General features: G+C 37.3%; 1 protein-coding gene across 2 annotated transcripts in view; it reads right to left on the minus strand.

The window, feature by feature from the left end:
• The window catches only part of Dlg2 (discs large MAGUK scaffold protein 2), a 1,293,772-nt gene that overhangs the window by 932,351 nt on the left and 340,596 nt on the right, over positions 1-20,825 (minus strand). The window contains exon 2 of one of the 2 annotated variants that reach the window (XM_028770581.1): positions 19,191-19,352. In XM_028770581.1, coding sequence (XP_028626414.1) covers positions 19,191-19,352 — 162 coding nt within the window. The remainder of the gene's footprint in view (positions 1-19,190; positions 19,353-20,825) is intronic. The other variant, XM_028770580.1, reaches the window with a different exon arrangement.

Consider the following 20,825-nt stretch of genomic DNA (forward strand, 5'->3'; position numbering starts at 1 on the left):
AAGTTTCTAGGAGTTGCTAATTGGCTAAGATCCTATTTTAAGCTCTCCACAAAAGAATTTAAGTCTCTGTTCAATATTCTCAAGAGAGATGTAAATCCTAATTTTCCTCAACAATTAATTGACAAAAGAGAGGTAATCTCACAAAAAGTAGAAGAAGCTATTACTAATTGACATATTATATAGTCTGATTAGTTGTCGGTGGTGCTATAACAGTCATTTGACAAAAGATTATTAATATAGATTTATATATACTTAAATAGGGTCTTCATGACTCTCTGAATGTGGAAGGAGCGACTGTTGGGGCTTCTGCCCTGATTTTACAAGAACTCTGAAAAATTGGCTTTAAAAACAAAAGAGGGGGAACAGTACCCCCTCAAAAGGAGTCCCCCTGAAATACTCTCCATCATGCCTTGTTCAATTTTATCTCTCTAAAGCTGAAAGATCATGGGAAATCTGCTGCACCACTGAGACCAACAAAACTTTGCCACAGATATTGGGAAGGGCCCTCTTACCCTTAAAGGGAATGGCCCAGACCCAGTCCCCTTAGGGGTCCAAGGATTGATATGCCTGTCTGATACCACAGAAGGCACAGCTAACTGGCTACCAAAAAGATTAATAAAAAAAAAATAAGATACCCCCACAAAGTCAGGCCCAACCATAAATATGATGAATAACAATTTACATCCAGGGAAGAGAAATCTCCCTGAGAATTCCCTTCTTTTTCCTTTCCAGGTAAAAATGAATCACCCGTGATGTCTGCTGTTAGAAGTTCTAATCCAGATGCTGGCCTCTGAACTTACACTACTCAGACCTTTGAAGGGCCACTGACAAGAACATCAAACAGCTAGATATTGACATCACTAATCTGAAGAAATCCCTCGTTCTGCTGTCTGAATAGACCTCCTAAAATCACAAAGATCCTTATTGGACTTGATTTACGCTATTACAACAGAAAAGGCTGTGTACAGCTCTTGACTGTGGACAGCCCTTAAAGAACAAGGTTGCCTTTACATAGACAAGACAAGGAGGGTTAAAGAGAGCATGGAAGAGGTAGTGAAGGCCCTAAGAAAAATCAGAGAGAGAAAGAGACAGATGAAGGCTGGTACAAGAATTGGTTTTCAGCCTCTCCAAGTTGTCAACACTATTTCCTCCCATCTTGGGACCATTATTTGGGTTCTTTTTGCTTTTTTCTGCTGGTCTCTGGCTCTCAAATAGGCAGACTAACTCTGTTATACAACAGCTAAATAATTTGGTAGCAAAACCTACTCAAATACATTATCATAAGTTAACTATGGAGGACCACGAGACTCAAGATGAGGTTGTTACTTTATACAGGGTGTTTCCAAAACCCATCTCCACCTAACCTAAAAGGGGGGACTTCTGCCCCTAGACCAAGCAGAGAAGGGCCACCCAGACCCCCCTCTGTCAGGTGATCTAAATTCTTGCTTAGGCTGCGAGGCTAAGCACTGTAAGGGAATACAAATAAAAGATAAAAATATCTATCTGGGTTCCCTGAGGGACAAGCCTGACTGCATAGGGGTTGAAGTCAAAAGTATCCCCTCTCCAGGAAAAAGACATTGGGATGGCTATGGCCCTCATGCCTCACTGGACAACGACAGGGGGACTGGTGCCACTGCAAGGTCCCCTTCAAATATTGGAGGTCAGGCCTCTATCCCCACCTTTGCAAGTTTATAATTGCCACAGCCCTTCTATACTTAGAGAAGGGAGGAGATGTCAGGGACAGCCCTGCTTATATACCAAAGGCCTAAAATCAGCCATAGGCCTAAAATCAGCAATAGGCCTGTCATACATGTATACTAACACCAAGTCTTGGGTCTCAGTGGAAAAACATTGAAACAGATGGCTATAAGCTAATGTAAACAGGCAGCTTTTGTGGAAATTTACCTGGCTGAGTAGTCATAGACCTTGTAAATAGGTAGCCTGGGTAGACAATACCAACTTAGATAAGGACAAGCGAGTCATAGGCAGAGTCATAGTGACTTGTCCCCTGAACCTTCACCCAGCCGATACAAGGTTCTGATGATATCTGTATTCCCCCTGATCACCCACACTCCAGTGTCATTCCCTTCCCCACATCCTGCCTTTCTGTGTTTATAACCCCTGTGTGAATGAATTACGATTTGAGAAAAAAAATTATAAAAAAAAAAAGATAAAAATAAGAAATAATTGCTGTAAAGAAAAATGACTAATAAAAAAAAAGATGGTGTGAGAAATACAGATATCAACTTGCCAAAAAAATAAACATTGACCCTTATCCTAAACCTTCTAGAAAACTCAACATTACATGGAGAAAAAGCTTGACTAAAGACCTAAAACTATAAAGCTACTTAATACAACACTCATGCAAGCACGCATGCACACGAGCACGCGGGCACACATACACACACACACACACACACACACAGAGAGAGAGAGAGAGAGAGAGAGAGAGAGAGAGAGAGAGAGAAACATATACACAGATTTTGTGAAATTTTTCTTGGTGAACATCTTTTGGATTTTTTTATATGACCTCAAAGGCAAAGACAACAAAAGCAAAGCTATGCAAATATAGTCATATCACCATAACAGCTTCCACACAAAAGGGAAACAATCAGCATGCTGAAGAGAAAACCAAGGATTTAATAAACAATATCTATAAGGAATTATTATTTAGTGTCAATAAAACAAATAACCTAATTTAAAAATGAATACAATACTTGAGAAGTCATTTCTTGAAAGAAGATACATAAATGGTCACTCAAATTGAAACCAGGATAAGCTATCATATTCCAACTTTTAAAAGCAGAAAGGTTATTGTCAAGATATTAGGCAAGAGTAGATGTCATTCAGTGGTGGAATCCTTCCTAGTATACATGAGGGCCTGAGTTCAGTCAGCACAGATTGAACAAAGATAAAGAGTAAATGCTGGTGTGAATGTCTTGGAAACAGAACTCTTGTAGATGAAATGTAATGTGGAAATATAAAATAGTGTATTACAAATGTAAATTTGTAGTGGAAATGTAAATTAGCAAAATGATTCAGAAAACAGTTTAGAGGGTCTTCAACCCATAAAAACTAGAACTAGTAAATAGTATTCCAATCCCACTCTGAATTATTTGTCCAAAGAAAAGAAAATCAGTATGTCCATGAGATGTTTGCACATAAATGTTTTGCTGTGTTATTCACAATAGATGTGGTATGAAATCGATCTAATGCCTTTGAATTCATACTTGGATTACAATATACATGTATTATATACACAATGGACTATCATCCATTCATTTAGAAGAAGGACATTCTGTCATTTGCAAATATACTGATGAATGCAAGAGATGTTATTTTACTAAAATAAACCATGTACAGAAAGGCAAAGCCTACATATCTTATATACAGATACTGAAATGGTTTACCTAAAAGAGTAAGAGCAGGTAGGAGGGCAGTTACCAGAAACCACCATGTTTGGGGATGAGGCTCAAAGTTGGAAAGATGTTGACCAACAGAGGGAAAATTACATTTACATAATAGGAATAAGTGTAAAAGGTCACAAAATGATTATAATTAATAATATATTGTGTTATTGGAAACATCTAGGAAAGTAGATTGGGAAGAAGTCTCACCATGAAAATGTTAATCATGTGAAGCAACACACATGTTAATTGCCTAGAGTTAGTCATTCCACAAGTGGCTATCATTTACACCAGTATATTATAAATAGTAAATACAACAAACTTTGTAAATATATCTAAAGTGATAAAGTATAGAAGACAATAGGAGGACTGAGATAGGAAAGATAGAGGGGAAAGCAGAGTACTTAGTCATAGTATTAAAACACAGCAGTAGAAAAAAATTAAACATTCCATATAAAATATACTTAAATCCAAAATACTTTCTTTCACATAAACATTACCCAGGGTGTCAATATATTTTATAACAACAACAACAACAACAACCCTCAAATGACTTCATAATGAGTTCTTTCCAGAAATTTCACTCCTGAAGGGAGATGGGCATGTCGTAAGCTCTCCAGTCTGTCATCATCTGCTTCACAAGGGCCCATTTCACGTGAGCATTTATTTGACAGGAAAACGACTCTGTTTCCTGCTTTTATTCCCCCTTAAGTTGCTGAGATTTTCCCCCCAATTAAATCACCAGGTGACAGCAGTGTTTCTATTAGGCTACTTTCTTAGCACAGTCAGAATGCAGGAAGATAACAAGGAAAAGCTGGCTGCAGCATACATCACTGTGAGGCGCATCACTCAGTGGCTCTGGATCCAACCCAGAGCCATGAAATACAAGATGACACTGGACGCTGAAGTGAAGAATACCAACTTCATTTCTCAGAGCCTCAGACATTAGTACTCAGCCACGCTTTATATAATAGTCTGCTCTGAGCATGAGTGAAAGAGAGCCTTCACAACCTGGAAAGCCTCCTACCCACATTAAGCTAATCGAGCTGGAGACTTCTAATTCATCATTTTTGCAGCTTGATTTATAAACAGCTCACCCTGCCCTGGAGCAGAAAGGCAATGTTATGAACTAACTACCCTCAAAATTTCAGACTCTAGCAACTCTGAATCTGTCAATATCTTTAATGGTACAGAGAAAAGATGAATCCATTTCAAGAGTACCTCTGTGACCTCGATGAAAAGATAAAGATCTAGTATTCACTTTTATAACTGACATTTCTATGAACAGCCTCTTCACATATTGGAACCCCTGTGTATTGGGAACCTATGGAAACTGCATCATGAGTTTAGCAGGTTGATGGAGCTAATTTGAAAGCAGATCTTTGCTGGGATGAAGCTTTTACTCAACAAAAAGAAAAGAATCCTAAGGCAGTTAAACTCCAAATTTAGAGATGTAGGATGTCACTGCTCTTGGTTTGTATCACCTGTAAAGACTTCAGACACCAACTAATACACAGAAAATTGCCTTGGATAATACATGAAAAGCAGAGAGAAAGGGAACAGGCCCAGAAAGAGGCTCTGGTTGCAGAGAGACAATGTACCCAGGTCCTCTGCCCTGAACCTGCTCTAGCCTGCTGATCTTTGCTGATAAGGTCTGCAGTAAACCTGAACAGACGTTGTGCAAAGAGTTGGGAATGCAATTTTTTTATTTTTCTGACATTTACAAAGTGTTTCTTTTAGAGAAGGGAGAAGAATTCCTTAACCAGGCGAAAAGTCAGCCAGAGAAATGAGAATCGTAAATTTTGGGGGGTGAAAGAGAACTTGAAATTCATTCCCTCCAGATATTCTTAACCTCAACTCTGGTTCTTAGAGTCCATAAATGGCTTCATGTGATCCGTTTCTCCCTGAAAGTGTATGCAAAATATTGGTATAGATTCTAAGTTTTATTTCACAAAAAGAACATTAATTTTAATTTCTCAAAGGGCCAATAACTTAAAAATGTTACGTGCATTGTTCCAAATCCTATCACTTACTTTTTTGACCTTTATGATAGTCTACTGAGCTTGCGTGCTTGTTTGGTTTTGTAGCCTTCCTTCCTTCTTCTCTTCTCCCTCCCTTGTTCTTTCCCCTCTTCTCTTGGTCCCTCCCTCCCTTGTTCTATTGCTTTCTTCCTTTGTTTTTGACCTTTCTATGCTTCTTCCCACTCCACCTCTCTCTATGAGAAAGGCTCCCATATATGCTAGAATGGGCCTGTTTTTCATCTTCATGTCTGGGCTGGCTTTAGCTCCATCCCAAGCCTGTTCATCCCTCTCTGGAAGAAACCTCTTTGCTTCCACTCTCGCTGAAGTGAACTGCTCAGTTCCTAATGCTGCACTCTGCAGTATTGCAGAACAATCTGTCTTCCCTTTGTTCTTATTATGACAATACCATTAGTCTGCCTACCTCCTGTTCACACTGATCTCTGAGAGTTTCACACACTGACCTTTCCCTTAGCTCATTGTCTCTCTCATGTGTTTCTGCTCCCTCCTTACTGATTGTTCTAAAGAGTGAGAATGAACAAAGGAAAATGGAGGACAGAGAAATCAGCGGCTAGCAAAGTTAGCCATTGGGATCTGGTACAGATGTGAGGGGGACTTTAATAAGCTGATAAGCAACAGCCTCCTTTAATTTAATGACTTTCTAAGTATGTTTATTATTATATTCAGGGCACAAATGTAGAATCTAGGCTCAGGGCTGCCTAATTACTATTCAGCTGACACACTTACACTGAGGACATCAGTCCTTACTCATAACATCTCCTCCCACCCGGCTGCCCTGCACTGAAAAGAAGCATATAAGAGAATGATCCACATCAGTCCTGCACTGATGGGTATATGTCCATTTAGTCACTCAGTCGCACCTACTTATCAGATTGCCTGCCCTAGAATTGTAGCACTTATGTTCCAATAACCATTATTCTGCTTAATAATGGCCCCAAGCCACAAAAGTAATGATGCTGACAATTTTATTACAAAAAGCTGCTGTGGACTTGCTAATGTATTTTATAACAAATATGTGATACGTGCTCTATTTTTATTAGTTGTTTTTTGCCTCCTAATTGTGCCTGATTTGTAAGTTAAACTTCATCATAAGTACTATGTACAGACAATCCCAGTAAATACAGGACTTAAGGCATTCAGATGGAGTCTTTGAAGACATTCCCAAGGAATAGTCACACAGCAGTGCTACTGGGTATTGAGTGTGCGGCAACAGTTTAGCTATCAATGCTCTTCAGAGAGAAATTAATCCTCATTTTTAAAAGGCTATTTTAAATTTTTGTGTTACTTTTTAATAATAAAAATCTGGTAATATAGGGGTCTTATGGTTCACCAGATTCTTAAACCACTAACAAAGCTATTTATTATACTGAATACATTCACTCACATACATTAGCAAGGGTTGAAAATAAAAAATCTCTACAGTGTCAGCCCTGATGTTCAATTATCATTACAAGCTGAATTTCATAAATGTCCTAGTCTTCCATATGTATTCAACTGCTTATTGGTCATTGATGGCCACACAGGAAGGCTATTTTCCTGACTGTTATGTTTTCAAATGGACTTTATGATAAGTACCTATTTAGGTACTTACTTAGACATGCATATGACATGATACATGTATGAAGGCCAGAAGACAACTTCCAGCAATCAGTTCTTTCTTTCCACCATATGGGTCCTGGGGATAGAATTCAATTAGTTTTGTCCACAAGCACCTTAACCTGCTGCTCCATCTTGCTGGTTTAGATGTAAACATGATGTTAATAAGCACTTATTGAACATATTTGAAATTAGCTTACCTTTGATCCAAAACTGGCAAGAAGCCATAACATACTCAACGTTTACTCAGCTCACAAGCAACAAATTATGTTCCTTCAGAAAACTTTTGGCAGGTCAGCTAGCCTAGGAAACATATCCCAGAGTACCATTCGTGTTAAATGAGCTTACAACACACATGTAGCTCCTTTGACACAGAGAACATTTCACTTCCACTTTCACATCAAGTACTTTTATATCATACACGCACACACCACACACACGTAATTTCCATTTAAAAATATTTATATTAATTCTCTGAGAATTTCACATAATGTACCTTGATTATATTTACCTCCACTTCCCCCAATTCTCTCTTGGATATGCATTATGTGATTTTTCTTCAAATACTCTTACAAAGGAAAGCAACAGTCTTTGAAATGCTATTTGCTCCTATTCAGTTTATATAGCTTCTGGTGTAAATGATTTTCACACATCCCATTGTTGTGCCTGATGGAATTTAAGTTCTTCACAGAACAGGGCTTGAGCTCTTACTTATTTTATTATTTCTCATTGTGTACACAGAGTGCTTAGCACATACGTGGCAATCTCTCTGTAAATAGATTTTAGGATCCAGAATTCTCCAAAGTCAATGTGCAAGTCACAGACAAATGTCTAGGAATATACAGCCGCATGCTAGAAGAAATAGAATGGGCCATTTGGAAAATTCAAATTCCTATTAAAGTCTGAGAACCATGGCTTCTCATAATGTAATCATCAATAATGCAGCCACCACAGATACCAGAAAAAGAAATCCCTTATAAAGGGAGCACGTTCAGGCTCTGCTGGTCTTAACCAATGTATATTTGAGGAATCCTTTAGCTTCATCTTCTGGGCACAATAATTTTTTTCTGTTCTCTGCCTTCATCACTTAAAGCATAAGGAATTTGGGCCAACTCAGTAGCCTTCTGACACCCTTACACTCGTCACAGCAAGAAATGCATCTGACAACACGATCTGGTATATATCTATACGCTGACATGGGCATCTTTTATGCTCTATTACACTTTCCAGTCTACTCTTTATTTGCTCATTAGATTTATTTTGCAAGTATTTATGTGTCAGATGCCTACGAAAAGCCTGACTTTATTATTTTCATTGTTTCTTCTGTCTTCAGATTGTATGACACTCATTCACTGGTAATATAACAATCTGAAACTGGGTTGCCGCATTAGCTGTATTTATGTTCAACATCTCTCAAGAAATAACTGTGAACAATACTTCCTAACCTTTGTATTCATTTTCCTCAACAATAAGGAAGGAATAATAACACATATGTCTTCATATCTCTTAGAGCTTCCAAAGAGTATATTTCTTTTATGTTTTAATAAATCCTTATTTGGAATACTCAGAAAACAGTTGTGTGTCCCTTTCACTGGCTATACTTTTTATTTTTTTGTTTTTTTGACCTAGCCAAAGTGACATCAGCTTGCAAAAGAAAGATGACTATTTGGATAGTACACACTTGCTTATCTGAAATAAGACTAAACTATAATGTCATTATCCCAAGAATCACAACAATAGGGAAATGATAAAAACTAGCATCTACTTATAGTTCAGAATTTATAATGTTACATTTAGATTGTTATTACATGTATCTTTTGTGTTTATTTAATGGAAAAATAATTATAATTTCCTGGGTACCTGTTAGATGTGAACTTAACACTTATCATGTAGGATATTTAGCATTAAAGATTGAGTCTTGCTCTACTATGTACTCTAGAGAATATAATAGTATCCTTTATAATAGCTCACACTAGCCAGTAACAGAAGCATTCTTGAAACCCAGAAAATGTTAATCTCCTTTACTTCCCCAAATTATACATGTGTTCGATTTTTTGGATTATAGAGAACTGAAAAAAAAAGTTTCCTCAACTCAATTAATTTTGATATGTATTAATTGTTTAGTGTGCTGGTTTGGAATAATTTATAAAGATCTTTGGAAAGAAGATATAGTTGACAGCACTCTTACTCAACGTATACAACTAGATTATTGTTTAAAGGGATAGATGGCTTAGGAATTGTGGGTAACTTAAGGGTATCAATAGAACCAGCATCATCAGCAGCAACAAGGTATGTCTCATATTGATGGACAGCCTCTGTGGGCTTCGGTAATTTTTTTCTAATTGTAAATTAAGTTCTGGCAGTAATGAGAGATTAATTTTCAGAGAAGTTATAAGAATGACAGAGTTAACTCTTTAGGTATATTTGTATAAGTGGTCACTATTAATACTCATTCAAGATAATTATAAGAACTATTTTATTTTTAAAAATTCGTGTGCCTTTGATATATACATTATTATCTAATATGTCTTTAAAGCCTTTATTATTTTTTTTATATATACAAAAGAAGCAGGATATTTGAGTACTATGCTCTAATTCATTGTTGACTTCCCTCTATTGGCATGTATATGGAAGACAGGCAACTTTGGGACTGCCATGAAGCCCTACTTAAAACAGGATCTCTCACTGTGCTAGACCCTGTAAATTAGGAAGGTTTGCATTGATCAAATTCATGCCCTCATGCTTACAAGGCAAATACTTTCAGCACAAAGCCGTTGCTCTAAACCCTGGGGAGAATTCTTGAATTGTGAAAAGCAACTGTAGGTTTTATTTGTCTTTTTTTTTCTTTACTTTCAACATCTGGCCTAAAGAATTAAGATATTCAGGAAAAACTGCCATGACCCTTTCCAGTTTAGGAAAATTAAGGCAAGACAGGTTTCTTTTGCTCAATTTCACCCAGGAGCTTTTGTTCAGTACAGATATTTCCAGGCATGTACCACTCAGCCACCTCCTCTTACCAGGCCTGGGCACAGAACAAAATGCATTATCACAAGTATGCAAAATTCTGCCAACCCCTTCTGGTGTCTTTCTTAACTACATGCTTTTCAATTTAGCCTCATAGATCTTAGCTTCTTTTCATAGGAACAGATGCTTGTAGAATCATCAGCTCAGCTGCTTCCACCATCTAGTGGTAAGAGACAGAAGTGAATGAGTTTTGTTTTCTGGAATTTTGCTGTGAAATTGAAAGAATCAGCTACATTTTTTTCAAATCACTGGCATTAATAAAAATGCCAAATCCAGAAATACAAATTAACACTATTTTTTTTAGCAACTAAAATTGAAGACCTCATGACTTCTGGGGTCACCTGCAGCTTTTGTTTTATTTCAGTTTGGTTTTTTTTTTTTTCATCTCTATGGTTATGTACCATGTTACTTATGAAACAGCTGTTTGACCAACACAATCTTTGGTCGAAGGTTATATTATTGTACACAGAGGACCTGGCTCCCTTTGATGAAAATTATTTAGCCTCAGTTATAAACTGGAAATATTACTACCAGCCACTGACTATGATGGGTCTTGCTGCTTCATGATCTCAGTAGGTTCCTTTCTTCACAACGTCCTGGGTGCTGAGAGTGGATCCAATATTTGTCTTCTGTATTTCTCCTCTTTCTGAGCAACCCTATTCATATTCACAGCTTGCACTACAGGAAAGATGTCTGTGTTTTTAATTGTCTATTAGACACTTCATCTTCTTCCTCTTTGTTTTTGGGAGGAGAAAGGCAGGAATCATATCTGAGACTTCACATATGCTAGATGAATGCTCTATTAATGAACCTCATAGGGGAACAGTTTTAATTCATTCCCTATAAGTCTCTACCCAGTTAGTCAAAATGAAAGTTTTATTTAACCTCCATCTTTCTCTCTCCTACCTTGACGATTTAAAATGTCTCAGAGCCCTGTACACGAGACATCATATATTTTCTAAACAAACTGTCAAATTCATGGTTTCTATGCTTGGTGCCTCCACTTCATCTCCGAGCTCATCACCTTGCCTTCTATGAGATGTCCTTGATTCTGATCTCACTCTTATCCAGTTTTTTCTTCAACATCACATGAATAATTGTGTAATTTGCAAGTAGGACTATGTCATTCTCCATTATAAATTTTGCAGTCATCCCTTATTACTTACAAGGTGAAGTCCAGTCTCCGCTAAAAGTCATTCTTTGCTCTTGCCACCCATCTGCCTTGGTCTGTCACATGTCATGCTCTCACCCAACTCTCTGTAATTTGCAGTGATCATTTCGCCTCTCATCCCTATTCAAGTAAGCACCTTCAGTTCCCAGAATCCTTGAATATTGACATGATTATTGGAGTTTAAGGCGACTTTGACCTTTTCTCCTTAGCTTCTACTAATCCCCTGTACAGTTTATTCTGTGATCACCTTCACCTCTTATCGAACTCCAGTGAACTATAAAACAAAATGGTTAATTTGAGGTCTTGGGAGGATTCATCTCCTCTTTGCTATTTTACTGCACATAACATGAAATTCTATATATGTCAGTCTCCATACCTGGATGTCTAATTACAGAATGTTAGAAACCTAAAGACAAGTATTTTATAACTAAAGGCATCACATAGGAAATAGTGTATAGGTTGACGCCAAAGATGATTAAAAGAATGAGACAATTACAAGCCTGACTGCATAAGGGTTGATGTCAAAAGTATCCCCTCTCCAGGAAAAAGACATCGGGATGGATATGGCCCTCATGCCTCACTGGACAACAACAGGGGGACCAGAGCCATTACAAAGTCCCCTTCAGTTACTGGCAGTCAGGCCTCTATCCACGCCTTTGCAAGATTAGAATCGCCACAGCCCTTCTATATTTAGAGAAGGGAGGAGATGTCAGGGGCAGCCCTGCTTATACACTGAAGGCCTAAAATTAGCCATAGGCCTAAAATCAGCATTAGGCCTGTCATACATGTATACTAACACCAAGTCTTGGGGCTCTGTGGGAAAACATTGAATCAGATGGCTATAAGCTATTGTAAACAGGCAACTTTTGTAGAAATTTACCTGGCTGAGTAGTCATAGACCTTGTAAATAGGTAGCTTTGGTGGATCGTACCAACTTAGATAAGGACAAGTGAATCATAGACAGAGTCATAGTGACCTGTCCCCTGAACCTTCACCTAGCCGAAACCCTGTTCTGAAAGATATCTGTAGTCCCTCTGAACACCCTTGCTTCGGTATCATCCCCTTTTCCATGACCTGTCTTTTTGTGTTTATAACCACTGTGTGAATAAGTAAAAAATATGATTTGATTTTTTTAAAAAATAAAAATATGTTAAAAAAGAATGAGTCAATTAATACAACAAAATATTTTTCTTAATATATAGGTTAATGGCATCTCAGAAATTCTGACCATTTTTCCCAATGTTACTCAGACTTAAAATGACAAATTGTCTTTGTTTGATTGAAATCCCATGGTGGTACAAATAACCACAGTAAATTTGGCAGGAATATAACAAAGCCTGAGATAGCCGAGCACGGGTACTGTGACACAAAGGTCAAAGTCCAGGAATCTGCCCCAAATTTCTATCTTAGATTATTTTTATATTATAAATTCATACAACTCATAAATAATAAGGCATTGATAGCAATAATGAATTCTTCTTTTTTTCTTTATTTATTTTTGTAAAAAAGTTCCCATTAATTTATTTTTCTTAAATGTCAAAGAAGTATAAGAGCTCATAAAATATTTTTTACATATAAAGAAACTGAGTCTTATCAAAGTTATACGTTGGGTATACTCACATAACAAGAAGTAGAAGACATGGTCTTTGAATCTGGCTACTTTGATTCCAGGACCAGAATGCAGCTTTATACTATACTCACCTATTGTTCATGTTAAACAGCCTATATTTGTCTATTATGGTTTTTCTCAGGGTATATCAGCCTAGCCAAGACATAATTTAATCTAGAAGAAAAAGTTTCATGAATAAATGCATTTAGCAAACACATTTCTCTATCCTTATCCCCAACTCAGATGTGACATTGCATATAATATTAAAGCTCTGGGAGAGGACTGGAGAGATGGCTTAGAGGTTAGGAGCACTGGCTACTCTTCCAGAGGTCCTGAGTTCAATTCCCAGTAATCACATGGTGGCTCATAATCATCTATAATGTGATATGGTGCCCCCTTCAGGACTGTATAGTAAATAAATAAATAAATAAATAAATAAATAAATAAATTTCATTGTCTACTTACTGAATCTTCTTGAAAACAAAAACATGAAAAACAACTAAACAAACAAACAAACAAACAAACAAAAGAAAACCAAAAGAGCTCTGGGAGATTTTATGCCAAGTTAGCACATCTTACCATCCAGATGTGTTGGAGCATGCATGCATCTCCTTATTTTCCATATACTGCTGATGAGATTTCAGCAAATGTACCTGTGAAGATGCTAGTCTAGTTTCACTGCAGATGATAATGGTGACATGAGGGAAGTTAAACAGCCATGCAAACAACAAACAACAAAATCCAGAAAAAAAGATGGAGGACAGTACAAAGTGGGTCACGTGCTTACTGATAATCACTTCTACCTAGGATAGTGTTTTACATTGGCCAGCATAAAGTACTTAGAATAACCAAATGAAGACCATTTCCAAATACTAAGCGTGCTAGAAACATTCACTCTCTGTGTTATAGAATTGGCCCTGTGTGTTATAGGCTACGATGACCAATGGGCAGAGTCAGAACTAAGATCTAAGGCTCTGCAGAGGAAAAGTCTCACAATACCCTCAGGTTGTGGATCTCTGAAAGCAAGCCCCAGCCACTCTAGGAAAAAGTGGTAAAGCAAAGAGGATGTAGAGGTTCATCTGCCTGTACGTATTTACGTCACCTTCCTTTGGATTGAGATTATCCTCTAAAATGCCTCTACTTTCCACTGTCTAGAGGTTTTCCAATGTTTTCTCACAAGTGTTCAATCAGTGCCGAGCTGTCCAAGTGAGTAGCTGTCTCTACACACTCACTAACCCCATATTCTAGTAAAGCTTCTCTTCATTCTGGTCTCAATAAAAGCTAGAAGGACTATCAGTTGTTTAATTGATACAATTTCCACCCAATTTGTAAAAGATAGCTTTAATTTTCATAGTCAATGACTGCTGATTCTCAGATTACTATTAGAAATTTTAATGGATCCTTAAAAAACGCCATCAACTTTATTTACAAGAGACCACAGATATTAGGACATGGCCAGATTTTAGATATGTTGATACATGAGACTTCAGATACATTGATACATGAATCTATATCTGCTCTGTATCAGTGACATTAGGTAATGAAGAGTGGGACAGAAATTAATCCTCACTTAGTTGATTAATTCCCTGGCACCTGAGATGTGACTGTATTTAAGATAGAAAGATCTGAGTTTTTCAGATTAAGAAAGACTAAAAAGTAATTATTATTCAACTTCCCAAGGAAGTGATATGCACATTTAAATCCACACTCTCTGCCTCACCATCACCAATTCATACAGCAGACTCTACTTTAGACTTAGAAAATAGATATAAGCTAGAAAGAAAACTCCTCATAGTTTATTAAAGGCCAGCTTATTTTTTATTTTGGTTATAAGCTGATTTCTTTTATGGAACATTCTTTTATGGAACTGAAGAAAAAGCATCCCAATCTTGTGGCAAGGAAAACAAATTCCCTTAAATTCATTGCTAAATTGCACATCTCTCCCCAACCTCATGCTTCACACTGGCCCAGGCACTTTAATGAAAACTAGCAAAGCAAGTTCATTTATCACCCGGGCAGCTGGTGTGCTCCAAAGACAAGGATCTTAAGACTAAAGCATTAGCTGATAGAAGGGGAGAAATGATATAAAACCTTAAAACCTGAGATTAGTCAGCTGAGTCAGAGCCTGCTCAGTGTGGCATCCAAACTGTTATTTGGCCATCTCATATTCTGTTTTTGACATGCTATATGCAAATTCTTGATTAATATCAGAGATCTGCCAAGTTTGCTTAGAGGAGGATTCTGGGGTCATTCTCTGGTTGTGTGCTCTGCTTCTTTTGTCTAGCCTCTTTACAGTATTTTATCCAGGAATACTAGACAGATCAGGAGAGGCAACAAAGTTGAAAACATGGCAATTCTAATTGAGAATTTGTACCTGCTTAGCATTTTCCTGATTTTATGTTTCCTTTGTGTGAAAACAACCTGGTGTTTAATCATGGCAGGTTGTCCAAACACCACACCTGTGGAAATGCAGCTTACCACCTTGATGAGAAAATAGGTCCTGCACCTATGGAGATGCATGGGCTTAGGCCTGATGTGCCTGGCTATGTTGAAGCTACTCATACTAGTAGGTGAGCCCTTCATGTATGTCTTTCCAAGTATTTTCATTCGCTTAAGTCATTGGCCTGAATCAACCATGACATGCATATTATGACACTGGTAGGCCCCATAAACTGGGCTATTTGTCTTCATAGCTATGTATATTTATTATCTCTGCTGCCAGAGGAAACAGTCACAGACTTTTCTCCCTGAATCTTCTAAAGAATGACCTGTTTAGTACAACATCTGTAGGACACTCAAAGAAAACAAATCCTGGTTTCACAGGGGGTACTTCATTGTCTCAGAATAAGTCCTGGGTAAACTGATTTGTCCTTTTTAAAATATCTTGAATGATACTCATCCTGAATCCATAGCACCAACAAGAGTAGAAAAACCATTTCTATCCTTGGCATTTCATATGAGAGGTTAATTATTCATACATAGCGTCTTTAAAATCTGGCATGTGGGAACTTCAATAGAAATCATCTCTATGGTAAAATCATGAAAACTAATAAAAGTAGAATAACACAATAAGTTATAAGGTAAATCAATCAAACAGGAAACCCAAAATAAAACTGTTGTACTTGGGTTGGTAACACAGCTCATTGGTAAAATCGCTGGCTATGCAAGCCAGGTGACCTGAGTTTGATCCTTAGAGTCCAGCTAAAGGTGAAAGGAAGGAACTGACTCCCCTGGCCTACACACACACACACACACACACACACACACACACACACACACATATATATATATATATATATACACACACATGCATCCTACACACTATATACCCATATATAGTAATAACAACTAAAACTTAGAAATAAATCACTGAAATTAAAGATAGCTATTCTATAAAGGATCAATTGAAAAAAATACCTATAAAAGAAAAACCACACACACACACACACACACTCATACATACAATGTACACACAAAAGCATGCTGGATTAATTTGTAGAAAAAGTAAGCTTTTAAGACTTTTCAAGCTCTAATAGACATTTTCCAAATTCAGGGTTGAGTGGTGTAAGGGAGGAAGATGAAAATCACCAAACAAAACAAACTTCCTGGATCTTTTTCTTATGTATAATGCATATGTTGAAGACAATGACACAATTTAAGGTTCCACACTTATTTTTACTCTGTTTATTCTTTTCTACAGCAACCATGATAGCTTTAGTTTGACTGCTGTATAGTCACAACTCTTTTGAAACTATGCACTAGAGCTGACTAAAGAGGGAATGTTCAGATGTCCCATGGAGGTGATGCAGTTTTTCTATAAGTAGGGAGAGGCTAGGGGGTGGATATAGGCACCATGTTGTCCATGTAGAGGTCAGGGGCCAACCTCTGTTTTCTTCAACTTCCAACTTGTTTGAAAACTGTCTCTTTTGGTTTGCTGTTGCACATGCCAGGCAAGCAGTCCTAAGGAGGATTTCCAGGGATTCTCTTCTCTTGGCATTCCATGTTGTCATAGAAATTACAGATATACACTCTATATCATCTGGCTTTATGTGAGTCTTGAGAATTCAAACCTGTTCTGTGTGGCAAATGCTTTATTCACTTAGCCATTTTTGCAGCCTATCTATGGAGGTTCCTACAGGGAGTCATTCAACCAGTTAGGAATAATAAATCAAACACAAGTGCTCAATGCAATGCAGTCTTCCATTCCTACCATGCTCCAATTTATAGGTGTTGGTATAAGAGCTGGGATAAATTAAATATTCATCTGAACATAGTAGAATCGTGGATTGTTTCAGTCAGAGAGAACTTTAAGGACAGCTGTGTTGACACCTTCTCTGGAAAACATGTAGAATTCTCTCCACAAAACCACTGCTGAGCCCTCATTCAGGCCCTGATATTTCTAGGAACAAGAAGAAGGAGGCAACACCTGTCTGGAGTAGTTCAGGCAGAACCTAAAGTCTTACAATGACCGAAGACAAGCATCACTGGCAGGTATGCATAGTGGTGTTGCTTATAGTTTAGATGACAGAATTTCAAGGTTTTCACCTGACAGGTTTTGATATAGAACAGTAAGGCCACATCCCCCAAATTTATTTTCTTTTCAAGGTTGAACACTAATTTCCATTTGTTAGCATTTGATGAGACTAGAAAGATGCATCACATACCCAAATGGCAGGCTTTTGCACATTTCCAGACATTCTTTGATATTTGCTGGGATTTGACATTGGACCTAATAGTTTAACCTATTGGTCAAATCTGAAGCTAGTTCAGTTAATAATAGATTAAAGATACTAAAATATTAGAAATTTCATATTTTCTGAAATTGCATATGTACGGTGCACAATAGAAGATGCAGGAATGGAGACCAACAGAGAAGATTGAGGGAGGAAAAGCAAGAGGAAAACTTCTGTAATTATACTTAATTCCAAAAGAATTAAAAATAAACTGTTGTGTCTGTATATGTATACATGCATTTGTGTGTGTGTGTGTGTGTGTGTGTGTGTGTGTGTGTGTGTGTGTGTGTAAACATGGGTATGTGTGTCCAATAGTATACTTGGGAGTCAGAGGACAACCTGTTGAAGTCAGTAATTTCCTTCCACTCAACTCTGGAATTCAGGCTTCTAGGGAGTCTCTGGTCTCCACCTCCCATTTCCCAGTAAGGGAACTGTGATTATCTTGTACTGTGTGTTTAGCTTTTATGTTGGTTCTGGAGATTTTAACTCAGGTTCTCATGCTTGTAATCAAAAAATTTTACTCGCTGAGTACTCTGCTCACCCTCTAGAACAGTGGTTCTCAACCTTCAGTGATAGCACACTTTACGAGAGTCTCTCACATTGTGGTAACACTTGACCATAAAATTTATTTTCATTGCTAATTCATAACGGTACTTTTGCTACTGTCATAAATCATAATGTAAAAATCTGTGTTTTCTGATGGTTTTAAGCAACTCCTGTCAAAGTGGTTATTTGACCTTCAACGGGAAAGGGTGAGGGTCATGACTCATAGATTGCAAACCACTGGTCTAGTACAACTTTTATAGTTATATATTTTTTAGTTTTGGTAAGGATACATTGATGTGATAAGGAAGCCAGTGATCTGGATAATAAAACAAACCTTGGTAGTAGTTGAAGGATTAATCAGCATGATTTCTTTTAAAAATTAATGAGTGCTTACAAGCCTTTTATCAAATAGCACAAAATTGAATAGCATTAGTTCAGTAGATAAAACAGCAACCAAGGAGTACAGAAAAGTCTCATTCTTATTGAGTGATCCCTTATCAAAACTCTAGTGATCATAAATTGTATATAATTAAAATTTAAAAGGCAGAAAATGCTGGTGAAAGCATGATACCAAAGAGAAAATGACCGTGGAAACTATTTCTCCCAGAATAAAACCGAGGTGTTGAGCCAGCTCACACATTTTCCATTGTAGTTTGACAGCAGGGCAATCATTAGGTGTGATTAGGATAGCTTTACTTCCTTTGTTTCATCAGAGACTGGGCATGTTGACAGAAGGAGAGCATTTGAGCAAGTCATGGTGTGCCACTGTGGGTTTTTTTTATTTTCCTTAATATGGTTTGATTTTCCTGTCAAGTTTTCACTCTCAAATTGTTGCTCTGCCCTATTTCAACAACTAAAAGGATTTTCCAGACACTCAAACAATGGTAATAAAAATATTTCCCAGAAATACCAGGTTGGGTTCCAAACCACAGAAAGCATCTTTACAACCAGTGGCCACAATTACGGTTTTCAAAGCCTCATTAAATCAGACCCACAAGAATGACTTTATCAATCAGGACTTCAAGCAATCAGCAGTTATAAAGTATAATGAGTAATATGACTGACCTTCAGAGGAGAAATGTGAGACTGTAAGACATATCCATGGACATTTTCTATTTGAGAGAGGTTCTTTTCCGACACATGCACCAGTTCTGGACCTCTTACTTCATGAGTTAGCCGAGGTAAGGAATGATCATGTGGCCCATCCTCATCTTGGTATCGATACTTCTGGCAAAAAAGAAAAGAGGGAAAGGATGTATCAGTGTCGGGAAGGGATTCCAATAATTTGAACTTAGCTGGACATACAATATGACTACTGTTGGCATTGCCAAATATTTGACTATAAACTCTTTCAGTGGTCACTATAAACAAGACCAAATATACAAGTAAAACTGTTTCAATTTTAACCAATGAGGAACAATATACTGTACTTCTGAGACAAAGAAAAACTGGTAACAAATAAGACATAAGAAAAAAATATATATATCACATGGAAGGATCTTGTTAATCCTGTAAATAACTGAGAAGCTTCATAGGTGCTAATACACTTCAGTCACAGGTAGAGGAAAAAAAGTATGAAGCAATACATTAGAACTCTGATATATCTTACTCATACACTTAATTTTGCTGCAGGATTTGTCAGAAGTTTAAATTCCCTTTGATAATAAGAAAAAATTTCCACCCACGATATTTTTATAAGCTTGAAAGAGAAGATAATTGTTCTGACTTTAGTTCAACCCTAATGAAGAATACTGATTTGGGTTTGTTGCACTCTAGGCCAAAATATTATAACTTCTAGGAATTAAGCTAATCTTTAAAGCACTTCAATAATGAAGCCAGAGTCTGCTTAGATGTACGGAAGCAGTAAGAGGTACCACTTCCTTCTGTCTTGATTCCTTTTCGTCTTCATGAACCATTTCTCTGTATTCCCATAACAGGGAGAGAGTTCACTGGCAAAGGCCATTGCTAAAGATTTCTATGCAAATCTCAGATAGCTGTCATGGAGAGAAAATCTCAGGTCAGAAATGATCTGAAGGAACTCATTCCTTGTTGGGAGTTCTCCATCTTCAGCCATGGTCTGAGTCTCCAAAGCTTGACAAGCTATCTCTTGATCTCTTCCTGATCTTCTTCCAGAGCTGCCTTTTTGGGAAGCACCCTGTTTCAAAGTGTTTGGCCTTGTAGGAAAAGAAAAGGAGACCAGTTTGCCTCTCAACTCAGTTAACCCACTCTTCACATTGTCTTGCTTAGTCTGTGTGCCCTATGTATTTCACAAGGACATTGGAATCAGGATCCAGATACTGTCATAGTGTCTTCTCAAGTTTTACTCTACATCAAAACTGTTCCCAGTGCCTTTCTTCTGTTACTGCATCCAGCCCTTAAAACTCTGTCTTCTTCTGAAGATATTTTCTTTTATTATTGAGATGAAAAATATGTTGCTTTGGATATCAGTTTTCAGTGAGACTCATAATTTGAGAGCAAAAAAACACCCTAGAGTTAGTGATTCACTTTGTCATCATCCACTCTCACAATTGATTATCAATACATGCATTTCTAGGGAGTCTACGCAATGTCTAATTCAGTATCAATCTCAAAGAAAAAAACAAAATTCTCTAATGTTACAAAGGCACTTGACAAAAGACTCTCACAGTCGATTTCCATTACATCCATTCTTCTGTGATATTACGTTTTGCCTATGACAAA

Source organism: Grammomys surdaster, unplaced genomic scaffold (assembly GCF_004785775.1).
Source record: "Grammomys surdaster isolate TR1022 unplaced genomic scaffold, NIH_TR_1.0 203, whole genome shotgun sequence".
Lineage (NCBI taxonomy): Eukaryota > Metazoa > Chordata > Mammalia > Rodentia > Muridae > Grammomys > Grammomys surdaster.